The sequence below is a fragment of the Neovison vison genome, chromosome 3, assembly GCF_020171115.1.
Source record: "Neovison vison isolate M4711 chromosome 3, ASM_NN_V1, whole genome shotgun sequence".
Lineage (NCBI taxonomy): Eukaryota > Metazoa > Chordata > Mammalia > Carnivora > Mustelidae > Neogale > Neogale vison.
This window is the reverse complement of record NC_058093.1, coordinates 44,835,638-44,858,780: the sequence shown is the minus strand read 5'-3', so window position 1 is coordinate 44,858,780 and position 23,143 is coordinate 44,835,638. Positions and strand designations below refer to the sequence as shown.

Sequence of the window (23,143 nt, the reverse complement as noted above, 5' to 3'; positions counted from 1 at the left end):
CACAGCTACTACCTGGGCCTTCCTCACTATAGCTCCGGGGCACTAAACACCCTCCACTTAAGGACCATGACATCACATCAAACCCCTTTCCCAGCTTGCTTGGATCCTGGCTTCCTCCACAGATGGAACCCTCGAACCAGCACCTGGGAAAGAGACTCAAGTTGTATCGGTACCATCTAAGCGAGGAGCTGTAGCTCATGTCCCACCCTCTTGACCCCTGCAGTGCCATCACAAATTATGAATTTAGTCTGACATAGTGGGTAATGTCAAAACCTAAGAAATGATTCTTACTCCATCATTAGTCAATCATCCATCAGGCTAGATAAACCAGCGCCAAGGCCAGATTCAGGGGCAGAAAGAATAAGGAAGAGCGCACCACATTAGACTCCCTAAAGCTGATGCCTTCCTGGTGCCACTCCTGCCAAGCTCAGCAGTGCCTTGTTCCCGAGAAGGATAAACAGTGCATCCACCCACACTAGCTCTCCTGCCATTATGTCTGTTTCACAGATGCCAGCCAATTCATGGTGTCTACCTGATACAACATGAAAACAGGCAGTCCTAACCAACTGTAAAGCTCATTGCTTCCTAGCTCCTTTACACTTAAGAAATGTAGACACAAGCCATAAAGTAGAAAGTGCTGCAAATTCTAAGTTCCTTAAGGCAGGAACTCTGTCTTCCTCCTATTCTGTAGTCCTCATGACCCCAGGAAACTGCCTTTGCACTTGACAGAAGTTTGATTAATGAATGAATGCAAAAATGCCATACAAACGCATGCACATTCACACACTACAAAAACCCTTTTCCAAAGACTACAGCTCTAGGACACTCAGTTATTAATTCTGTGAAGGGAACTAATTTTGTAGACTCTCTTCAGGCTGTGACTTGAATATGGTACAGAAGGATCCTAGAGATTACTGAATTCCAGTCCCTCCCTTTACAGACCAGAAACTTGTGCTGAGGTGTTAAGAGAGGGAGTCTGGAACTCCTTGGGACTGAGCACAAGAAAGAAAGATACACGCCCCTCCCCACTCCCAGCCCACAACCAGCCAGACATTGACAGCACTGAGACCAGAGTACCAGCGTCCTCCCACAGGCATTCTGGCAGCCCCTATAGAGCACATTCGAAGTGTGTAAGTCGTACCACATTTTCTTGTCCTCAGTATTCCCATAGTGCAAAGTCTTTGAAAGCGATAGGCAATTATATTTTTAGATATTTTCAAATAGGTATTCCTACTCAGCAAATGGGCGCTTCATATCTCCAAAGAGCCTCCAGTCAGAGTTCATTTTGTTACAGGAGAGACACCAGCTCACAAGGATTACATTACCTTTAACAAGCAGCCTGTCTCTCACAGACACTCTCCGAGTGGAGTCGGAGGCCGTGGCTGACGTCCGGGACCCTTTGAGACCGTCCTCCCGCTTCAGTTTGCTTGCCAGCGTCAGCATTACTGCTGCCTTTACCCTGAGACAGACCAAAGGCAGGGTTATGGACACGTCTCTAGACAATGACTGGAAATTGAAGACAAGGCCATAGGTGGTTGACTTTTTCCTATAATTAAGTCACAGAAAAATTCAGCAGATAAGGCGCATTCATAAGACTGTATTCCTTTATAATTAATTTGGGAAATCTCCATGCCATCCTCTGTAAGTCTAATTTTTTAAAGTACACAAAAATTTTAAGAAGGGAAAGCCATGCATTTAACACTCATTGGGCACCAAGCCCTGGGACACTGTGGTGACAAAGCTCCCATGAGCTCGTGGTTTAGGGGAGTCTCCACCAACGGGTTTCATGTTGGCCCACCCCTGTCCTCTAGCTAAGGGTGCCCCTCTCTGCTGCAGGGACCATGCACCTGTGTGTGTGGTGTCCCTTGTGCCTGGCCCATTGCAGACTGAAGGGAGCATCAGCCCTGGGAAGGAAGAAGCAAAGCAATGCTTTCTTTTTCTTCTTCCTCTAACCAAGGTATGGCTGAAACCTTAAGAAGCATCTTTGCATTTATTTATGTTATATCTTATTTCCATTTTTTAGGCAGTATAAAGATCAGTATTAAGTCATAATTAATGCCCCAAACTAAATTCTCTTCAGTGGCTGCTTCCAATCCATCCGTGCTTCAGGCATTCCCTACAACTCACTGAAAGCTCACTGTGAAGGACAATAAAGACCAAACACAAAAACTGGTCACCAGCCCAATATTCCCATAATTCCTTTGTTCCGTTCATATTATTTCCTTTCAACACTATTCTGATTGTTTTCAAAAGAAAAACGATCTAAAACTTCCAAATGAGAAACTTGACCCAAACATAAAACTTTTAGTTTGAGGCCAAGATACTGAAAGCTAAAATAAGAATACGCTTCCCACACTGGTATTTTTAACCATTTTTAACCCAAGTTTTTCACTTCTCATATCATCTTATTCTGTGTATCTTTCCCTCCTCCAAAGACTTTCAGATTTTATTTTCTATTACTTATGCCATAAAAAAGAAACCTACTGAATATGATCTTCCATATTCTATATGACCCACACACAAACACACAACTAATCCCTTTTAGAATCATTGGTCTAAATGCTTCAAAAGATGGTTCTATTGCACATTAGCCTTCCAAGCTCCTAAAATTTCAAATCTGGGAAGGCCTTCCCCCTCCAACCCCCAAGTCCCACTCTTTTTTTTTCTTTTTAAAACTGATGTAGATCCTGTGACGATGGGAGCCCGGGAACTGGCTTGGATGAGGCCATTCAGTTGCCAGAAGCAGTAACCACAGAAACATCAGTAAAAAAATTTTCAAAAGGTTTTCGCAAACATTTTGAGTGTGATGATGGTTTTAAGGGTATAGAGATACACATCAACTGATCTAACAGCATACTTTGAATATGTGCAGTTTCATGTACTTCAATCATACCTCAACAACGTGGACACAAATGTGAAAACAAACCAACATTAGTTTCTTCATTATCACTTGACCATGCCATCTCCCCAGGTGAACGTACACAGCGGCCTGGACCATAACCAACAGACATCTCAGCTTTACCCAGGGCAGGGAGGTATTGGTTTGGTACCCTCACAAGGGAGTGGGGCTTGGGGTAGGCATAGTCAAACAGCCATAGGGGCTCCAGTCTATACCTACCAGAAACAGAAGCACCATCCAGAGCCAGGTTCTTTTGCTTAGCCCCCACTTGGAATAATCTTGTCAGGAATCCCTTAAACAATAGGGAGTCTGTCACCCTAGCCAAGTCTACCACCACACACCCAGATTTGAGCACATCAGTCTTGCCACCTGGTTAGGGTTGCCTGAAGATGGACCAAGACAAGCATCCTTCACAAGGTCCAATTGGTTTTTATCCTCTAGCTGACCTTGGCAATACAAATATGGCAAAAAATAAAAAAGCCCAGCATGAGTAAAGAGAGTTCTGTAGGCAGAACTCTAGGAAAGTCCTAACAAAGAGCCCCTTGGAAAAGCAAGTACCAGGGCACATGCCTGGTCTACACCCAGCTCCCTGAGGGCCTGCCCTGAAGGACCCACTTGGAGGGTCCAAGGCAAGACTTGTTTACAAAGGCTCACATCAAGACGCTCTTCTGTGTCACTGCAGTCTGAGAATTCTGCCTTTTTTTTTTTTTTGAAAGAGTGAGAGTGTGCACGCACAGGGGTGGGGGGTGGGGCAGGGTAGAGTGTTGAGAGGGAGAGACAATCCCAAGCAGACTCCCTGCTGAGTGAGGAGCCCAACTTGGGGCTGCATCCCAGACCCTGAGATAAAGACCTGAGCTGAAGCCACAGATCAGATGCTCAATTGACTGAGCCACCCAGGCTTCCCACTGCTTATTCTTTTTTACCCCTACTACTCCACACTGAAGCCTACTCTGTGGGCATAATATGCCTCATACTCAACTCCACTAAGAGCTGGATTCCTGGCTTGCAATCTTCAAGTTTGTGGCCCTTAATAAATAGATGGGGCACTGACTGAAAGGTATAAAAGACAAGGATACTCATGTGTTGTTGTCTATCAAAGTGAACACTAAACCCACTCCCCCAGCATTCTAAGATCTAAGTGTATACTGACCACCTATTTGTCCACCATCTGTATTATTACTGCATGCCATTGCAGGGATAAACCTAAGGCCTAATTTGGAAATGTTTCCTTAGCTGTTAAATTAATTCTCTATAAAGAGATCTGAGGGGCGCCTGGGTGGCTCAGTGGGTTAAGTCGCTGCCTTCGGCTCAGGTCATGATCTCAGGGTCCTGGGATAGAGTCTCGCATCGGGCTCTCTGCTCAGCAGGGAGCCTGCTTCCCTCTCTCTCTCTCTGCCTGCCTCTCCATCTACTTGTGATTTCTCTCTGTCAAATAAATAAATAAAATCTTAAAAAAAAAAAAAAAGAGAGAGATCTGAACAAAAAGAATTATTCAAACTGTCAATAAGTTTGCCAAACACCTGCAGTTGCTTCAGGATTCTTCTTTCCTTCCGTAAAGTGCTTCACCCATAGAAGGCCCCAGAGCTGCCCCTTGACTGTGAAGTACACAGTGTTAGGGCAGCATTTCTGCTGACAAGATGAGCTGCACAGAACAGCATGCTCAGTTTCTTTATTCCGCAAGTCCCAGTCAGCCGGTTTAGTCCATTTAGTTCCTCCTCTGGGTGGGACTTGCTCTCAGGCTGTTCAAAGAAGATTCCTGCATGCAATTACTGGTCTCATCATCAAGTCATATTTACTTGGCATTCCTGCCTGTAGTAGCAACATCGGGCCAGGTCACCTGTGCAGGGAGGGATACCAGGAGCCAGTCAGCTCCTGAGTGAGGAACTGCAAATTTGCAAATCTTCCTGCTGTGGAAAAGTCCCAATCTCAAAGAGTAAAAGATGGGACTGCAGGTCACTAGGGGACAACCAACTTCTCTGGCCGAAGAGGCCCTTATCAGGACACAAAAATGTCCACACTGTACCCTCCTCCTTCAGAATGCCAAGGCCCAGAAACCTCCCACCTGGCAGGGGAGTCACCTTGGTTGGCAGACCGACCTTTGGAGCCCAACCCTTTATTTTCATTAGTAAACATGCCCCCTCCTGCACTACCTACTACCTAAAGTGCAGGCAAATCTGGGGGGAGGTCTCAAGCCACACACCAGCCAGCCCAGTGATGATTTGTCTCTGAAGGTCTCTCCCACCCTTCTGACCCCCACCACCCACCCTCATCCCCATACCCAGCCAGAAATCCTTTGCAAGCCGCCCGCCTCCCTGCTCCTCAACATCAGCTTTCCCATTTCTGGAATCTTCTGTTTAATCTGATGATACCCAGGTCTGGAGTGCCCTCCTTCCCTTCACCGCGTACTCCTATTCCTTCCTCAGGACACCAGATTCCTATCCAGGGTCCAATATCTCCTCCAAGAAACCTTCTCGGGCCACTCCAATCCATCCTGCGTCCACTCCAGGGCCCGAGCGACTGCAGACAGGGGAGGGCCCGTCCCCTCATGTGACAAATGAGGAAACTGAGCCCTGGAAGGGCAGGGCCACACCCAAGATTACACACCAGCGGAACCGGGTCTAGAATCCAAGACCTGTTGTTCAGATCATTCCAAGATACCCTTCCCCTCTCAGCCCCCCATGCAGGTAAAATCCTCCGAAGGAGCCGAGGCCGTCCCCAGCCGCCGGGCAGCTACGGGCGGGTTGGCGACGAGCCGGGAGTCCCACTCCTCACCCCCGCCGCTCTCCGGGCCTAGCCGGACTCCCGAGGCGGAGGAGTCGGACGGCCCGCGTCCGAGTCCCGCTGCCCCCGGCCCCGGCGGGCTGGTGACCTTGGGCTCCGTTTCCTTCTGGACAATGCGGCCCGCGGCTCCCCCGCGACGGCGGGCGCGAGCGAGGCCGTGTGGGCGCCGGCACAAGCAGACGCTGGCTGCGGACTGCCCCTTGAGCCCGGCGGCGGCCAGCGCCCCGGCCCTTTCCCAGTCAGGCGGTCCGACCCCGCGCCGCCGGCGCCCGGCCGTGAGAAGCGCGCGGCCTGAGGCGGCCCCGGCGCCGCCCGCCCTCCGGCCCGCCCGCGGTACCGGCGCCGCCCGGAGGCCCGCGGCCGCCCCTCTCCCGCCGCGGGGCAGCGCGCTGCTCACCTGGGCACCCCGAGACAGGCGAGGCGGGCCCGGCACCCAACACCATGCCCGGCCGGCCGGCGGCGGCGACACACGGCCCCTCACAGCCGCACCGGCTCCGGGCGGCGGGACCGGAAGTAGCGGGGCGGGGACTCGGCGGCTCTCGCCCGCGGCGGCCGCGATGGCAGCGGGCGCTTTAAAAAAAAAATTCAAAGCCTGGACGAACTTTATTTGGAGCCTGACACGCGAACAGCGGCGTGCGCCCGCCAGGGCTGGGCTCGGCAGCTGGCCTCCCGGACTTCGCTCATTGGCAGAAGGCGCGGTCGGGGGGGGGGGGCGTAAAACTCGCCGCCCCTGCTGATTGGCGAGTAGCGACCGGGGGCGGGGTCCTCCCCACAGTTCTGGAGTCTGCGCACCCCGCTGCCCGGGGCTCCGAGCCGCGTTCCTACCTCCATTCATTTTGTGGTGTGTGGCGTCTGGACCTGCGCCTCAGAGGTGGTGGGCGCAGCCTGCGAAGCAGGAGCTGCTGGGCCTGAGCTGCCCGCCTCGGTGGATGGGGTGCCCGCTCTGTGCGCGGCACAGTGCCCTGGGGGCGAAGGACCAGGCGTCAGGGGTGAGGGGCGGGGCGGTCAGGTGTGCAGCAGCCACCCATCAACCCCGAGGTGTGCTTCGAGGCAGCCTGCAGGAGTGCCTGGACCCTTTCCTGATCTTGTCTTTCTCCTATTACACGTGTGTAAAATACCTGCTTTATCTTTTTCTAGCTTGTTGAATACAAATTCTCATGTCCATTTGTACCCCTGTGATTGAAATAGGTGCTGGGGTGGAGGAGTCAGACAAGAGGACTCCTGAAGGAATGGGTCGTCGAAAAGATGAGGTTCACCACGTGGACCGGGAAGAAAGAGCCAAGGAGTTAGAATTTTATTTCCAGAAGCCCCATTGAATGGTTTTAAACAGTGGAGTGACTAAGTTTTCTTTCTAAAAGAAGCTTCTGGCTCTCATTGAGCTCGTGGGAGGTGAGCCAGGCAAGGAGTCAGGAAGACCAGTGAAGAACCAACCCATGGTATTCCTTCTGTTCTGGAACACTTCCCGCCTTCTTTGCCTGGCTAACGCTTGTTTTCCTAAACTTAGACACTGCTTGCTTAGAGAGGCCCCACATTCTGGGAGGTGCAGGTGTCCCTCAATGACTTTATGGGAGTTCTGTGCTTCCCCTTCTTGGTGCTGGAGACTTCCTGTCACTGCCTGTTTCTCCAAGTTCAGCTCCTCAATCCCTCCTCTGCCACGTTCCCCATCCTTCTATGTGCCTTCCCCCATCCTGTCACACAACATGTGGTCAAAATCCATCTGCTTGATAAGTACTGCATGCACATGTTGCTGGAGTCCTGGTGAGAGAGGATAAGACGGTGCAGCCAGGCAGCAGGTGAAGGGACCATTAGAATGACTTGAAGGCCTGCCTCACTCACTTAGGGGCCACTCTGTGTAGGACAGGCTGCAGTGCCCAGTGCTCCAAATCTCACCACTGTGGGTAAATGCAGCCATTTCTAGCTCCACTTCTCGAGGCTGCCTTGCTCCTTCACCTGATGTTTATTTCAGGCTCCCTACATTGTAAACTCACAATCACATCCTGAAACTGGTATTTTGTTACAGTAGTTCCCCCCACCCCTTATCCGTGGTTTTGCTTTCCAAGGTTTTAGTTACCCTCAGTTCTAACTGCAGTCTGGAAGCAGGTGATCCTTCTTCAGATGTAGTGTTAGATGATCAATAGTAGCCTAATGCTATGTCATAATGCCTAGGTCACTCCCCTCACTTCATCTCACTGTGAGAAGAGGAAGGGTGAGTACACTACAATAAGATATATTGAGGGGCGCCTGGGTGACTCAGTTGGTTAAGCAGCTGCCTTCAGCTCAGGTCATGATCTCAAGATTCTGGGAATGAGCTCTGTGTTGGGCTCCCTGCTCAGTAAGGTGTCTGCTTCTCCCTCTGCCCCTCCCCCAGCTCACGCTCCTCCCCCCACCCTTGCTCAGGCGCTCTCTCTCTCTCTCTCAAATAAATAAATAAAATCTTCTAAAAAAAAGATATTTTGAGGGTGGCTCAGTGGGTTAAGCCGCTGCCTTCGGCTCAGGTCATGATCTCGGTCCTGGGATCGAGTCCCGCATCGGGCTCTCTGCTCAGCAGGGAGCCTGCTTCCTCCTCTCTCTCTCTCTTTCTGCCTGCCTCTTTGCCTACTCTATCTCTGTCAAATAAATAAATAAAATTTTTTTTTAAAAAAAGATATTTTGAGAGCGACCACATTCATATAACTTTTATTATAGTATTGTTACAGTTGTTCAGTGTTGTTATTGGTCGTTAATCCCTTACTGTTCCTAACTTATGAATTAAATTTTATCATCGGTATGTATGTATAGGTAAAAACAGTCTCTGCAGGGGTTGGTAGAATCCATGGTCTCAGGAGGGTCTTGAAATAAATCCTCTGCCGATAAGGGGGGACTACATATCCCCACTTCATAAACACAGAAACTGAGGCACAGATGTAGGCTGCCTGACACGCCAGAGCTGGGGTTTACCCTCGGCTAATGCCCCATACCCCTTAGCAACTGGTGGTCCCAGTAGCCAGGAAAGGAGTCGAATAGACCTTCATGCTTCCTTTGGAAGCAATTTGTCCTCATCCAGGGCCTCTTCAGAAATGGAACTTGCACTAGCTTAAGCACAAAAGACTGAGAAGGCTGGCGTGCTCACAGAAGCCAGGAAGGTCAGCTCTGGGGGCCTGGGGGGGGCAGCAGGAGAGCTTATTGTGGGCAGACCTCTTGTTCTTAGTGTTTCCATCTCAGTCTCGGCCTCTGGAGGCTGGCCATGTCCTCCCAGAGGCCTCCTTGGAGCTGGGGTCTGGCTTCAGACACATCATTACAATCCAGGCGGTCAAGGGAGCTACCCCCTTCCTCCCAATCTCACATTCTCTGGGAGGGTAGGCTGGGCTTGGATCCCACACCCACTGTGTGTGCACATGGGAGAAGGGGAGAGGGTCAATTGGGAGCCTCCCAGAGGGGTACAGGTGCCAGTGGAAGAGCAGGCAGACAATTCACCAGATGTCCTTCTCACTTACCCTGAGAAGTTCAACCAGGACTTCCAGCCGGAGCATGGAAGGGGAGATGGCCTCTGTCTGTTTTCAGCTAGGCTTGCCTCTGGACACACAGGCTGCATAGTGATCCCAGAAGTTGGCTTGGCCTGGGGATCACTAACCTGGACAACATGGTGTTGGCAAGCCAGGGATCTGGGAACTCTTCAGCCCAGAGAAGCAGATCAGCTGATTAACAACATCTGTAGCAAGGGTGTGATTGCCTGGTGTGAGGTCTGCGAGGTTGGCAAAGTGACCTCTGCTGGTATGCCCGGGAGGGGCAGCCTTCCTTAGCCACCCATTCTGGGTTTCCCTTTTGCCCTCGCTGTGGATCAAGCAGAGCCCTCCTGCATCAGTGGTACCCCACTGGGGCATACATTCCTGGCTCTGTGTTTCAGTGAAAGGTAAAGCCCATAGCCTGTGTGAGTTGACATGAGAGCTAGGCCCACAGGTCCAGTGTTTTTGCTCTCCTGCCCTGCCCTGTCCTGTGGACTCCAAGCTTTCCCAGGGCAAGACCTTCCTAATGTGTCAAAGCCAGCCCCTTGCATGGATTGGGAAATAGCCCTGGAGGCACTTGATGCCGGATAGATGTGGGTGGAAGGGTCCATTTCAGCCCTTAGCTAGTACCCACCTGTTCCAACCTGTTCTGTGTTGTTTTGTTTACTCCAAGGTGTGTGTCCTGCCCCCATCCAGGTCTGGTTCTCCCTGAGAGCAACGCCCAGGGCACTGGAGAGCAGGCCTTGACATATACGGGGGCCCCTTGTTCCTATGTGTCTTCTGAAATCTATGCCAACAAGTCAAGAACTGTATCAAGAGCATCTACCAAGTGTGAGAGCCTGAAAAGGACAGTGTATAAGCTGTAGACCCCCGGCGTCCAAAAACATGAGCTCCCCAGGGAACTAGTAGTAGGTAAATCCCACAGATGGGAGGGGGGAGGTTCAGAATGGATTCCTGAGGTTTGCTGTGCAGGGGAGAGTCTGTCCCACTGGAGTTTAGAGATTGTTGGGGGAAGATGGGGAGAACAGCTAGGCTGATCATAGCCCTTGCCTTAGAATCCAACTGGAGAGGCCTACAACAAATGTGTAAAACCCCAGGCCTTGTTGGTGCCTTCTGCTGCCTAAAGTGGAGACAGGTTCCTTGTTTCTAGGAAAAGATTTACTGGGGCTTTCAGGAAGAAAGGGCCCTGGGTCTGATCTAGAGAGGGGAGAATGAGGCACCGATGAGAGCAGACTGAGTGACTAGAAGTGGTTATGGGGACCTGGGCAAGTTGTCTTAACCAAGACCCTCAGTGGCCTTGCTGACCCAGTTCTGACATCCGCTGTGGCCTGAGGGAGGGTGCAGGCTCCGGGGCCTTGGGCCAGATGGGAGCTATGATGATGGTGATGGTGATGGTATGATGGTCATGTCCAGGGGCTATCCAGACAGCAGACAATTCAATTCTAAGTACTGTGACTTTAATTACATATCCAGTATAATTAACTTGTGACTGCTCTTATAACTAGCCCCCAGGGAAAACATCAGTTTCCCTTTATTCCTTTGAAAGATAATAAAACAGACTGTGGCAGTGATCCTGGAAAACACAGTGGTGTTTTATATATTATAGGACTGAGACTTTCTTCATTCCCCCTAAAACAACACTGGGCACATTTTAGCAGGAGTTCTGCATCGTGCCTGGAATGCAGGCACAATTTGTAACCGATCCCCTGGCCCATCCCCCTCCACCCCTTCCTGCAGGCTGCACTTCCCCGCTCCAGGCTGCCCATCAGATCAGGCCCCAAAGCTGGCAAAGCTCTGAGGGAAGCTGACTTCCTCCAGAGCCTTTTGCTTTTCCTTTCTTGCAGGAATGTATTGAAATGGCTGCCCGCCTTTGTGACACTCTGTCCTGTTTTGCATTTCATATTCTTTTGTATTAGTCACTGACCAAGGTCGATTCATATTTTCAGGTGTGTCTAGGTTGCTGTTGCAGAGTGCTGTAAGGCTTAGCTCCCACAGAGGACTTCAGTAGTAGGAATGTGTGCCCGTGCGCATGCGTGCATGTGGGGGGCGTGTGCTTGTGTTCGGTACATAATAGACTTGTCCTCATTTCTGGAACCTATGAATTTTGTTACTTTACATGGTGCGGAATGGACTCTGCAGATGGGATCAAGGTGGGTGCCATGACCTCAGGGCTCATTGGACAAATCCACGCGGATTCAGAATCCCGAACCCACTCTTGCAGTGAGGTCCCACTGCCTTTGTTTTATATTTTGTATAGTACCTGTAGTTTTCATTACTTTAGGTATCTGACTTTGTCCGCTTTGGGGACTGCTACGGGCAAAAGGCCACAGAATGCTGTTTCCCTTAAACATGATTGATGGTGTTTACTGTTAGGGTTTATATAAACACTCCAGTGAACAAGGCAGGAACATGGTCAGGAGGGACCTTACCACATTCTGAGCATTTATAACAGTCCAGGATGGTGTCCCTGAGTGCATCTCGGGCTGCAGCCCTTACGGACACACTGGGGCCACCCAAGGCAGTCCCACCTCCGTATGTCAAGCCTTTTCCCCTACAGCCACAGCTCTCTCTGACTGGGGAGTGGAGTGAAGAACCAACATTCTGGTGACTCCTTTCTGAACCATCATAACTAAAACCCTACTCCAGAATTCTGGTGGCAGCAGTGCTGTGACATCTACCTGTGAAGAGAAGGAGCCACCATTCAGAGTGGACCTGGGCTGCTTCTTGCTCTGCCGGCATCAGGGACCCAGCACAACCCCTTAGGAAGGCAATAAGATTCTTTTTAAGATTTTATTTATTTGAGGCACCTGGGTGGCTCAGTCGTTAAGTGTCTGCCTTTGGCTCAGGTCATGATCTCAGGGTCCTGGGATCGAGATCCGCATGGGGCTCTCTTCTCAGTGGGGAGTCTGCTTCTCCCTCTCCCACTCTCCTGCTGTGTTCTCTCTCTCTCTCTCTGTCAAATAAATAAAATCTTTTTAAAGAAAGATTTTATTTATTTGACAGAGAGAGAGAGAGAAAGAGCATGAGCAGGGGGAAGGGCAGAGGAAGAGAGAGAGAAGCAGACTCTCTGCTGAACAGGGAGCCCAGTGTAATGGGGCTCAATCCCAGGGCCTCAAGATCATGACCTGAGCTGTTGGCAGATGCTTAACCACTGAGCCACCCAGGTGCCTCAAGCCTTACCTTCTTTTGACGCAGCAATTCCACTCTAGGGATTGGCTTGAGGCAGTAATCCAAAGACAGAAAAAGCCGGGGCACAAAGATATTCACTGCACATGTACAACAGAACTTGAAAGTGACCTCATGCTCAGTGTTAGGGAACTGGTTAACTGAACATAACCCAGCAATGAAGCTTGATCATTATGCAGATTATGTAGAACCACGAACGTACTGATTAAATTAAATGAAGCAAACAAGGCTCAAATTATAGAAAAGCAATGCCTACAATTCTGAAAAAGACAAATGGGCAGAGACAAGTAAATGAGCAAAAATGAACATAATTTTTGTGTCAGGGTAGTAGAACTTTGAATTTTCCTTTTTTTTTTTTCTTTTTAAGCTTTCATTTATTTTGTTTATTTGTTGTCTTATAGCAATATGAAGGTCTCCCTTAAACATGATCGATCCTTCACCTGGAGCACAGGTCTAACCAAGCAAGTGGCTTGAAGGCTGCTACTCACTACAGAAATAAATACAGAGAAGCATAAGTTCTTCCCTAGACAGTGTTTAAAAACAGGTGATGGGCACCTGGGTGGCTCAGTCGGTTGAGTGTCTGCCTTCAGCTCAGGTCATGATCCCAGGGTCCTGGGATCAAACCCCACATCAGGCTCCCTGCTTAGCAGGGAGTTTGCTTCTCCCTCTGCATCGGCCTGCTGCTTCCCCTGGCTTGTGCTCGCTCTCTTGATCTCTTTCTCTCTCAAAAAAAGAGATAAAATCTCAAAAACAAACAAACAACCAACCAAACAACACGGAGCCTGGATGGCTCAGTCGGGTAAGCATCCTTTGGCTCAGCTCATGATCCTGAGGTCCTGGGATTGAGCCCCATGTCGGGCTCCCTGCTCAGCGGGGAGCCTGCTTCTCCCTCTCCTCCCTGCTTATGCTCTCTCTTGCTATCTCTGTCTGTCTCTCTCTCTCTCTCAAACAAATAAATAAAATCTTTAAAAATAAATATATAAAATTAAAAAACAGGAGGAGGCGCCTGGGTGGCTCAGTGGGTTAAAGACTCTGCCTTCGGCTCAGGTCATGATCTCAGGGTGCTGGGATCGAGCCCCGCCCCTCACTGGGCTCTCTGCTCAGCGGGGAGCCTGCTTACCCCATCTCTCTTTTTGCCTGCCTCTCTGCCTACTTGTGATCTCTGTCTGTCAAATAAATAAATAAAATCTTTAAAAAATAATGAGAAACAGGGGATCCATACCACGCTTCCAAACCCTTTCTGAATTCCCAGAAGACACAGTTAGTTTGAACTAAATGATGACTGATAGAGGTAATAGATTAGCTTTAGGTCAAATCCACGTTGTGGTAGAATCCGTGTGCTTTCCAGACAGCACATTCAGGCTCACTCAACAGGATGCTGAACGTACATTTTCTTTCTTTTCTTTTCTTTTTTCTTTTCTCTCCTTCCTTCCTTCCTTCCTTCCTTTCTTAAGCAGGCTACATCCCCAACATAGAGCTCAATTCAGAGTTTGAACTCACAACCCTGAGATCATGACTGGAGCGGAGATCAAGAGTGGAACTCTCAACTGACTGAGCTGCCCAGTTGCTCCTGAACGTACATTTTCTACAGGAAGATATAGTCTGCCTCACAGCCATCCCCAAACACATGGAAAAGCAGATGCTATCTGCATCTGAGAGGCTGGGAACACAGCCCTTGGGCTCCCTGGTGCAGATTATCATGAAGAGAAGATGGAGAGGGGACAGACGCAGAGACATCCACCCTTGCCCGGTTTACCTAGTATTATTCTGGAAGTTCTGGCCAACTCAAGAAGGCAGGCACCAGAAAAAGAACGTGTTATTAGAAAAGAGGAGGCAACATGACCATGACATAATGAGACAATGTGATCGGCTCCGGGAATATCCAAGTGGCAACTGAAAACTAAAAGGGAATAGGGGAGATGAACAAAGTGACCCTACTTAAAAAAAAAAAAAAAATCAACAGGTATATTTTCTGTATCAGCAGTTTCTGATTAGAACTTACCAAGCCGCCCTTTTTATAGTAGTGGGGCAAGAAAGACACTAAGGTATTTAAATAACCTTATTGGCAGCTAGGCATGATCTGGATAAAGAGAATGATAAACTTTAGGTTTCTCAAAATGTACATGGCAGAGTCAATAGTGTTCATGATGCCCGCGCTAGGTGCTGATACTTGAAGGAACCGACCACGAGTCCACTGGCAGGTACCAGGGAGGCCCGAGCCCCAGGAAGGCTCCTGCTCGCCTCTAGGGGTCAGCCTCCGCAAGGATGGCCAGTGGGAGACAGTGGGAATACCAACACCCCTCTCTGTTGTTCTCAGCAATAAGTCTCCCCCCACAGGGCCCTGGGTAAATAAAGGCAGGGGGCTCTGGGAGTGAGTCCCAGCAGCCGCCCACAAGAATGAGCAGCTGCACATCACATGTGGTAAAATGGAACCATCAGCAGCACGGGCATGAATAATATCATGGTGTTTCTGTAAAAACACTGAGTGTAAATAGAGATACGTTTCCAAAAGACTAGAAAATATTGACAAGTGTATTGTATAGGACTTTGCTAGGGTTGCCGAAAGGAAGGCTACAAATGTTGTGGTTTAAACAAAAGTGTATTGCTTCTCAGCTCCAGAGGCTAGAAGCTCAAGAGGAAGGTGTGGGCAGGGCTGGTTTTCTCTGAAGCTATGGGGGAGGCTGTGCAGGGCCTCTCCTGTTGGCATGTGGGCCCCCTCTTCTCCCTGTGTGTATGCCTCTGCCTTCAAATTTCCCCTTTCTTATATGGAGTTAGCCATAGTGGATTAAAGTGACCCCCAAGGACCTCAATTAAATTTTATCTCAGTAAAGCCCCCATCTCTAATTAAGGTCACATTGTGAGGTTCCTAAGGTAGCTGGCGACAGAACAGCGTCCAGTCTCCTGTGGGCATCCCAGAGAGACTTTTGGAAATAATCTGGGATGCTAAGGGTCTGATGCCAGAACTATCCTGGGAGAAGCAGCCTCCCCCCACCTCCTGTCACTCCGCATCTGTCCACTTGAGGGGGCGCCGTCCTGACTTAGGTCACCAGGAGGAAGGACAGCCAAGGGCACACCAGGTCAACCTCCAGCCCTCAAGGGGCAGCCACCTCCAGCCCCCCTCCCCTCCCGCCCACGCCACAGATACGGGGGAGGGGGGCTCAAGGGGAAGGCTTGAGGGGGGATTGGGGGAGAAGGGGGTGGTCAGAGGAGGAGGAGGGCAAAGTGCCCGGCAGAGCTTGGTCAGCATTTCCTGACCTCCACCCCGGGACCCAGGCGGCTTCTGGGGCCACGTGGTTGAGGCTCCGCCAGCGCAGGGTAGCCCAAGGGGACGCAGCGACATGCGGGGTTCTGAGTCCCCTTCTGGGGCCCCCCACCCCCGCCCCGTCCCTGAACTGTGAGCCCTGTGGCCTCGCGGGAGGCCCACGCGGGGAGCGGCCCTGGCGCCGTGGGCCAGTGGGCTGCGTGTCGTGGCTCCGGGGCCGCATTGCGCGGGTCGCGCTCCGGGCGGGGCCCCACTGGGCAGGCAGCCAGGGCTTCCCCGGGTGCCCGCGCAGGCCCGAGGGCAATAACCTGCGGTTGGCGTCCCTGGTCTGGGAGGGAACGGGGAGGAGCTGGCTGCCCGGCGGGACCAGCCTGCAGGGAAATAATCTGGGATTATTTTCCTCTACTTCCATCTTCCAGGGCTCCTCCGACCTGCCCGATGGAAGTAGAGGAAAATTTCCAAGGGGAGGCGCCTTATACACAGTGGGGACTGTTACTCCTCAGGCTGGGCTTCAGGATCCCTATGCCAGCCCGCTCCCCTCCCCATTGCTCACCACCTCGCAAGAGAGATTGCAAAGGAGCTTAAGGTCCAGAGGAGCTGTAGTTCTAAATGCGAAAGGTAAATCCATAAACTTTTGGAAGAACTTATGGAAGAACCATAAACTTTTGGAAGAAGAATACGTTCATGCGGAAGGCAAAGGTTTCCTAAGCAGAGCACAAAAAGCACTAAAGGACAAGAGAGATGCCTTGAATGACTCGACTGCATTAACATTTAGAATTTCTCTTCATCAAATGACCCCATTAAGACTGTGAAAAGACAAGCCAGAGAGTGGAGGAAGGTATTGGCCGTATGTATATCCCACAAAGGGTTCATATCCAGAACCTATAAGGAATCTATACATTGACAAGAAATGGCAGAAATCCCCAAGGGAAAAAAATACAGCCACGGATTTGTCCAGGCACTGCATAACGGAGTCCAGCCACGTGGCAAGGAGCACTGATCTGGGTACCCCCCTCACTGGTCATCAGGGAAAGGCGAGTAGAAGCTGCTGTGGGCCCTCTCGGCAACCCCCCAGAATCATTAACATGGAGAGGGTGGGAATGGGAATCTCAGCCAAGCATGCAGAGTGACCATGATCCTCATGTACAATAAAGGAGAAGATAGGTCCCACGGCTTTGGAGAATAGGTAGGTTCTCCTAAATGAACAAATGCTCACAACCCAGCAGTCCAACCCTTGGGTATATATACATAGAGTCAGGGGGGAAAAGGCAGCTGACTTTCCCCTCTTTTGCCCAGCTAGCAACAGATCCCCAAGGTCTTTTACACACACACACACCCCACCCACCCACCTATGCCCTCGCTGAGAGGCGGTGATGCTTCCTTAACATTCCTGTCGCTCCGCACAAGTCCCAGTCCCTGCCGGTAGGGGGGGGCCAGAAGCCATGGGGACACAACCGGAGCGCGCAATCTTCCTGAGTCTCCAGGCGGAAGACTCCCACTCCCCAGTGGGCATCGGCGGAGGGAGGGAGCTCCGCAGAGAGGTGCAGAGCAGAGCAGGACTCTGACGATGTTAGTTGCTACCTCAATGTCCGTCCTTCTCTTCCTTTTCAGTCGCAAAGCTCTATTTCTCACGGGGCAATCTGCTTCATCTCCCTTGGCACTAGAGTGGTCTCGTGTCTGGGTTGTGGGTGGAAGGCTGCTCACGTGGGTTTGACTCAGGTGGGAGAGAGCTCCCTTTGTCTTCCTGAGCCACCCGGCTTCTTGGGAGTGATTCGGGGAAGCAGGCATTTTAGAGGCCAGAAGATTCTCTTTATCCATTCAGTCGGCTTAATTGAGGTGGTGGTGGGGAGGACCTTCTTGTCAGCATTGCCAAGTGCTTCCCTTGTACCAGAACCCTCCACACCTCCACCCCTATCCCTGCCCCTACCCCCACCCCCACCGGGCCCGCCCTGATGCAGGGTGGGCTTGCCTACTGGTTCTGCGCAAGCTCAATTACTCCATTACATTAGCCAGGGAGAGAGGGAGCTTCTGGGGGCTCCAGGGTCTGGCGTGTGAATGCGACGGCACAATAACATGTGCACCCCAACATGGCTCCTCTCTGGGCCACACAGAGAATTCACACGTTGTTCCTGCTGCCCTGCCTTCCGTTCTACCCGCCATCAGTCCATGCTGCTCTACTCAAAATTCTTTGGTAGCAGCACACAGAAACCCTCTCAGACTTGCTCCAAACTTAGCATCTCTTAACTGGGGGCAAGTCAGGGGGCAAGTGTCAGGATTTTAGAAGGCATTCAGGAATGGAAGTTTCTGGGTGCCTGCGCGGTCTCGCACACTGCTGCATACTCCTGCCTCTCTCCATTACTCACCCCCCCCTCCATCGGGCTCCCCCTGTTTGTGTGAAGTCTGGCAATGCCTCCCTATTCCCATGACCATCTGCCTGGCCGGTGGGTGCCGAGTCAGCCAGGAGGGGATTTATCTGTTCACCGAATTAGGAACACACCATGTGCCAGACCCTCTATTAGGCTTAGCAGCCATGCTGATAAAAAGACGAGGATGGCTCTGCTCTTGTTGAAGGCGTTGAGGGCAGGCAGTTTACAGTTTAATGGGATCTGGGCAGCTCTAGATGGGAATCAGAGAGGACTAGAAAATCTGCATAAAAATCCATGGCTCAGAGGGAACTCATTACCCACCATCACAAAATTAGATGAGAAATCAGCTGATAAGAAAATAACCACTGTCCACTTATAAAATGAGCCTCCTTTGTACCATCTAAAAATAAATATGACAAGTGACATGAGCGAAGCTGCAGTGAAGATCTCCGAAATTCTGTCCCTTTGAGAAAGCAACAAAATGCTGGCGAAAATGGTCCAAGTCAACTTGTTGGAACTCTGGAAATTAACCAGAGATTTGTAAGAACTCAGGAAGCACTTACCCAAAAGAGCCGCTGCATCTTAGTAAGAACAGCAGACTCTGCGTTGTCTTAACTTACTCTTGCTCCATCCCCTGCTCCCAGCCCAGAAGAGGCCTGGAATGAGAGACTAAGACTCAGATAATAGCCAGACCACATATGAAAATGGAATGCTGACCCACAACCGGCAGCAACCTGCCCAGGACACCAACCTCTGTGGACCAGGCTCAACCCAAGAAGCCAGCCTGCTAGAAGTCAGACTTGCTGGGAGCCAGACTGCTATCTCCAAGAACAATCCAGGAAACTAAGCAATTACTTCTGTAATGGTCTGCATGGTCAGGACAGGACACTTGACACCTTTCCTAAGTTTTGTCCCCACTTCCAGCTTAGGATCAACCAGTATGTTAGCAAAGCCAAACATACTAACCAATCCCTTGGGACAACCTACTTCTAGAGGGCTGCCTCCAGCTTCCCCAGGCCAGGGGCTCCCATCAGGATGCACCTGGAACCTTCTTTTTCTCCCACTTCTCTGCCTGCCTGAGAGTCTCTGCCAGACTGCCACCTCTGGAAGGTGGCTGATTTCCTTACCAGAGTAGGTTCTGAGAAAACAGCTTTTGCCTTTCTCATTTGGTTGGTCTTTGTTGATTTCTACAAAAAAAGAGAATTCATAAAGAATTGTCATTATTTGATCTGTTGGGTAACTCTCTGAAAGACCCCTGAAAAGGTTTGTCTTTATTGTTTTTTATTTTTTACTTTTTTAAAGATTTTATTTATCTACTTGAAAGAGAGAAGGGAGGAGACAGTGCATAGGCAGGGAGGGAGGGAGAGGGAGAAGCAAGCTCCCCACTGAGCAGGGAGTCTGACACCGGACTCCATCCCAGGACCCTGGGATCATGACCTGAGCTGAAGGCAAATGCTTCACTGACTGAGCCACCCAGGTGCCCCTGATTTGTCTTTATTTTGCCTTACTTGGATCATCTAGTGCCAAAGCCAGTGCCTCTCGATTTTGTGCAAGCTCCCATTTCAACAGGGAGAATTGGCCATCCACCCACTGACTTGATGGTTTTCAGAATCCGTGTGCCTGTGTGTTTTGTCCCTTTGCCTCTAGTCTCATGTCCAAAGTGACCCAGGACAGCACCTTATCCCCACCTACTTCAGTGAGATGATGGTTAGATCCTCTTGCCACAGTCTCCATTCCCTCTGGAGTCCCACAGCTTCCCCAATGAGAACACCTCTAGGTGAGCAGCGTGACTTGTGGATAGTAATAGGCATCCTACCATCTTGCTATAAACATTCATTCTGGAGTCTTTTTGTCCATTCTTTGGGATTTATACATAGATAATCTTATTTTTTTCAAAGATTTTATTTATTTATCTGACAGACAGAGATCACAAGCAGGTAGAGAAACAGGCAGAGAGAGAGGAGGAAGCAGGCTCCCTGCTGAACAAAGAGCCCAATGTGGGGCTCAATCCTAGGACCCTGGGATCATGACCTGAGCCGAAGGCAGGGGCTTTAACCTACTGAGTCACCCAGGCGCCCCTAGATAATCCTATTTTAAGGATATAAATCTTTTTATTTTTAGAGAGAGGAGGGGGAAGGCAGAGGGAGAGAGAGAATTTTAAGCAGACTCCACGCCTACAGCGGAGCCCAACCTGGGGCTCGAGCTCATGACCTCAGTCCAAATCAAGAGTTGGATACTTAATGGACTGAGCCACCCAGGTGCCTCGAAAGATAGATATCTTTTTATTATATGATTATATAACTATATACTGAATGTTACAGTATTATATAATTATATAATTTTATATCATATATTATTGTTTTATAAATACAGTATATAATATTGATGTAGTATTATGTTGTGTATTTTATAATTGTAGTTTACATAGATTAGTTATATATACATAAAACAAGACAAAAATCTCATGTATTTATCCACATCATTACTGTTTCTGATGTTCTTCATTTCTTTGTTGTGGGTCCATACGTCCAATCCATCTGGTGTAGCCGTCCTTCTTCCTTTAACATTTCTTGTAGCATATGTGTGCTGGTGATGAGTTATTTCAGTTTCTCTATATCTGAAAATATGTTTATTTTGCCTTCATTTTGAAGATATTTTCTCTGGGCACAAAATTCTAGGTTGCCAGTGTTTTCATTCAGTATGTTAATGACGTTGCCCCACTGTCTTCTCCCTTGCATTGTCTCTGATGAGAAATTTGCCTTCATCCCTGTCTTTCTTTCTCTGTGTGTAACATCTTTTTATCTCTGGCTGCTTTTACGATTTTCTGTTTAGCACTTGTTTTGATCCTGTTTCTTATAATTGGAGTTTGTGGAGATGCATGGATCTATGGATTTGGAATGAAATCTGGAACCATTTATGCTATTATTTCTTCAGATAGTTTTTCTGTCCCCTGGCCTCTCCTCCTCCGTCAATCTCCAGGTTACACATGTGTTAGATTGCTTAAAGTTGGTCCCACAGCACACCAATACTCACTTTTTAAAAATTTTCTTTTCTGGGGTGCCCAGGTGGTGCAGTTGGTTAAGCGTCTGGCCCTTGGTTTTAGCACTTGGGTGGAGATCTCAGGGTTGTGGAATCAAGCCCCACTTCCGGCTCTGTGCTCAGCAGGGAGTCTGCTTGAGACCCTCTCCCTCTCCCTCTACCCCTCCCTCCCCTGCGCTCTCTCTCAAATAAATAAAGAAATCTTACAAAAATAAAAAAATTCTCTTTTCTCTCTGTTTCATTTTGAATAGTTTCTATTATGTCTGCAAGTTCACTCATCTTTTATTCTGCAATGTCAAATCTGCCATGAATCCTATCCAGTATATTTTCCACCTCCCACATTGTGATTTACATCTGTAAAAGTTTGATATGTGCCTTTTTTTTTTTTTTTAAAGAACACTCCATACCCAGTGTGGAGCTCAACGTGGGGCTTGAACTCACAACCCTGAGATCAAAACCTGTGCTGAGATCAAGGGTTGGATGCTTAACTGACTGAGCCACCCAGCACCCCACTGATTTGTGTCCTTTAAAATACCTTTCATATCACTACTTTACTTTTTCAACATATGGAATCAGTTACATATCAGTCTGTACTCAATAGGATATAGAGAACACACAGAGATTTAAAAAGGGGAAGTTTAGTATAAAGAGGTATTAGATTCTGATAAAAGAATGATTATAAAATATAAAAAGGTTGTATATGGTGCTCTAGGACCAAGGGAGAGGGCCCCAAGAGAACCCTCACCAAGGTTGGGGTTTGGAATTTACTGGACAGATTGTAGGTGCAGCCCACTGGAGAACAGAGAACTTTACTGGTTCATCCCGGCCAGAGCTGGTCTGTAATCACTGGGCTAGCAGGAACCCATCCCCCAGACTTCAGGCTGGAACTAGACCATCAACCAATGCTCAGGCACATTGGCATGGGGAGGGAATGGGTTCTGTGCAGGTAGATGGGGGTGAGGGCTATGTACACAGGTGAGCAGAAGCCAGCAGAGTGCTGGTGGAGGCAGGAGGCCCCCTGTGCATAGTGTCTGTGTCAGAATGGTCATAGGAAGGGTGTCACCAGGTCAGACTGCAAGACTGCTAGAGGATCCGTGTGTTCTGGGCACACATGCTGGGGGGAGATCACTAACATACATTCTCACACAAACCCCACTGACCCAGCCTGCAGCAGGTGGACACAGTAGGAGAGCCCTGCCGCTTGAAATGTCCCTCCAGGGTGCTCTGCTGTGAAGGCTTATCACTGTGCTCATGGCCAGGGAAAGGTTTAAAGGAATTCACCCCATTCCCATAGAACATGTACTGAAGGGGGAATTTGGAATTGAGAGGTAATAAATTGATTACTGACCTCAGTTATGATAACTTCCTGAATATTCTTGTCTGTGAATTTTAAAATCTGTGTCAACTCTCCATTAGTTTGAATTGATTAGTGTTTGTCCTCATCATGGGTCACACTTTCCTGTTTCTCTGGGCACCTGGTAATTTTTGCGGGGGTGGGTATCTGTATTCCCATCAATGTCCTTGAACTTCAAGCTGGGATGCAGTGAAGTTGCTTGGAAACAGTTTTATTCTCTTGGGTCTTGTTTTGAAGGTTTGTTGGTTGGACCAGAACAGTGCTCATGTTAGGGCTAATTATTTCCATTCCTGAGCAAAACCCTCTGTGTACACTCTGCTATGTCTCAGGAGTTGAGCTTTCCAATCTGGGTGGCGGGAACAGGCATGACTCTCAGATCAAAGTGGGCTCTAGACTGTTTTCACTCTACTCCTGGCTGTTTCTGCTGCAGGTAGTTTCCTCACACACGTGCGCTTGAGCCCTCTCTCTCCCTCTGCCCCTCTCCTCCCCCTGGGAGCTCACTGTCCTGTGTTTTCTGGTGTGCTGTGTCTTGAAAACTATTCTTTCTACTTATTGGCCAGGGTCAGAAGTGTCCTGAGATGCTTAGCCAACATCCAAGTGGAAGTATTGAGATGGTCCCAGTGAGGGATTCTCACTTACTCCTCACACGTCTCTCTGTGCTGCAGGTGAGAGCCAGGCTTCCATGCCAGGCAGACCATGCCATCCCAGTTTGACCTTCAGTTGACCGGGGTCTAAGCTGCTCTGATCCAGTTTTTATCTTTTTCTCTGTACGCT

General features: G+C 49.5%; 1 protein-coding gene across 2 annotated transcripts in view; it reads right to left on the bottom strand.

Annotated features, from left to right (window-relative positions):
• Positions 1-6,197, bottom strand: part of UBE2F (ubiquitin conjugating enzyme E2 F (putative)) — a 55,172-nt gene extending 48,975 nt beyond the window's left edge. The window contains exons 1-2 of one of the 2 annotated variants that reach the window (XM_044241943.1): positions 6,078-6,197; positions 1,326-1,459 (exon numbers count right to left, since the gene is read on the bottom strand). In XM_044241943.1, coding sequence (XP_044097878.1) covers positions 1,326-1,443 — 118 coding nt within the window. In that variant the 5' untranslated portion in view covers positions 1,444-1,459; positions 6,078-6,197. Of the gene's footprint in view, positions 1-1,325; positions 1,460-4,419; positions 4,527-6,077 lie in introns of those variants that run through there. The other variant, XM_044241944.1, reaches the window with a different exon arrangement.
• Between the last annotated feature and the right edge of the window lie 16,946 nt (positions 6,198-23,143).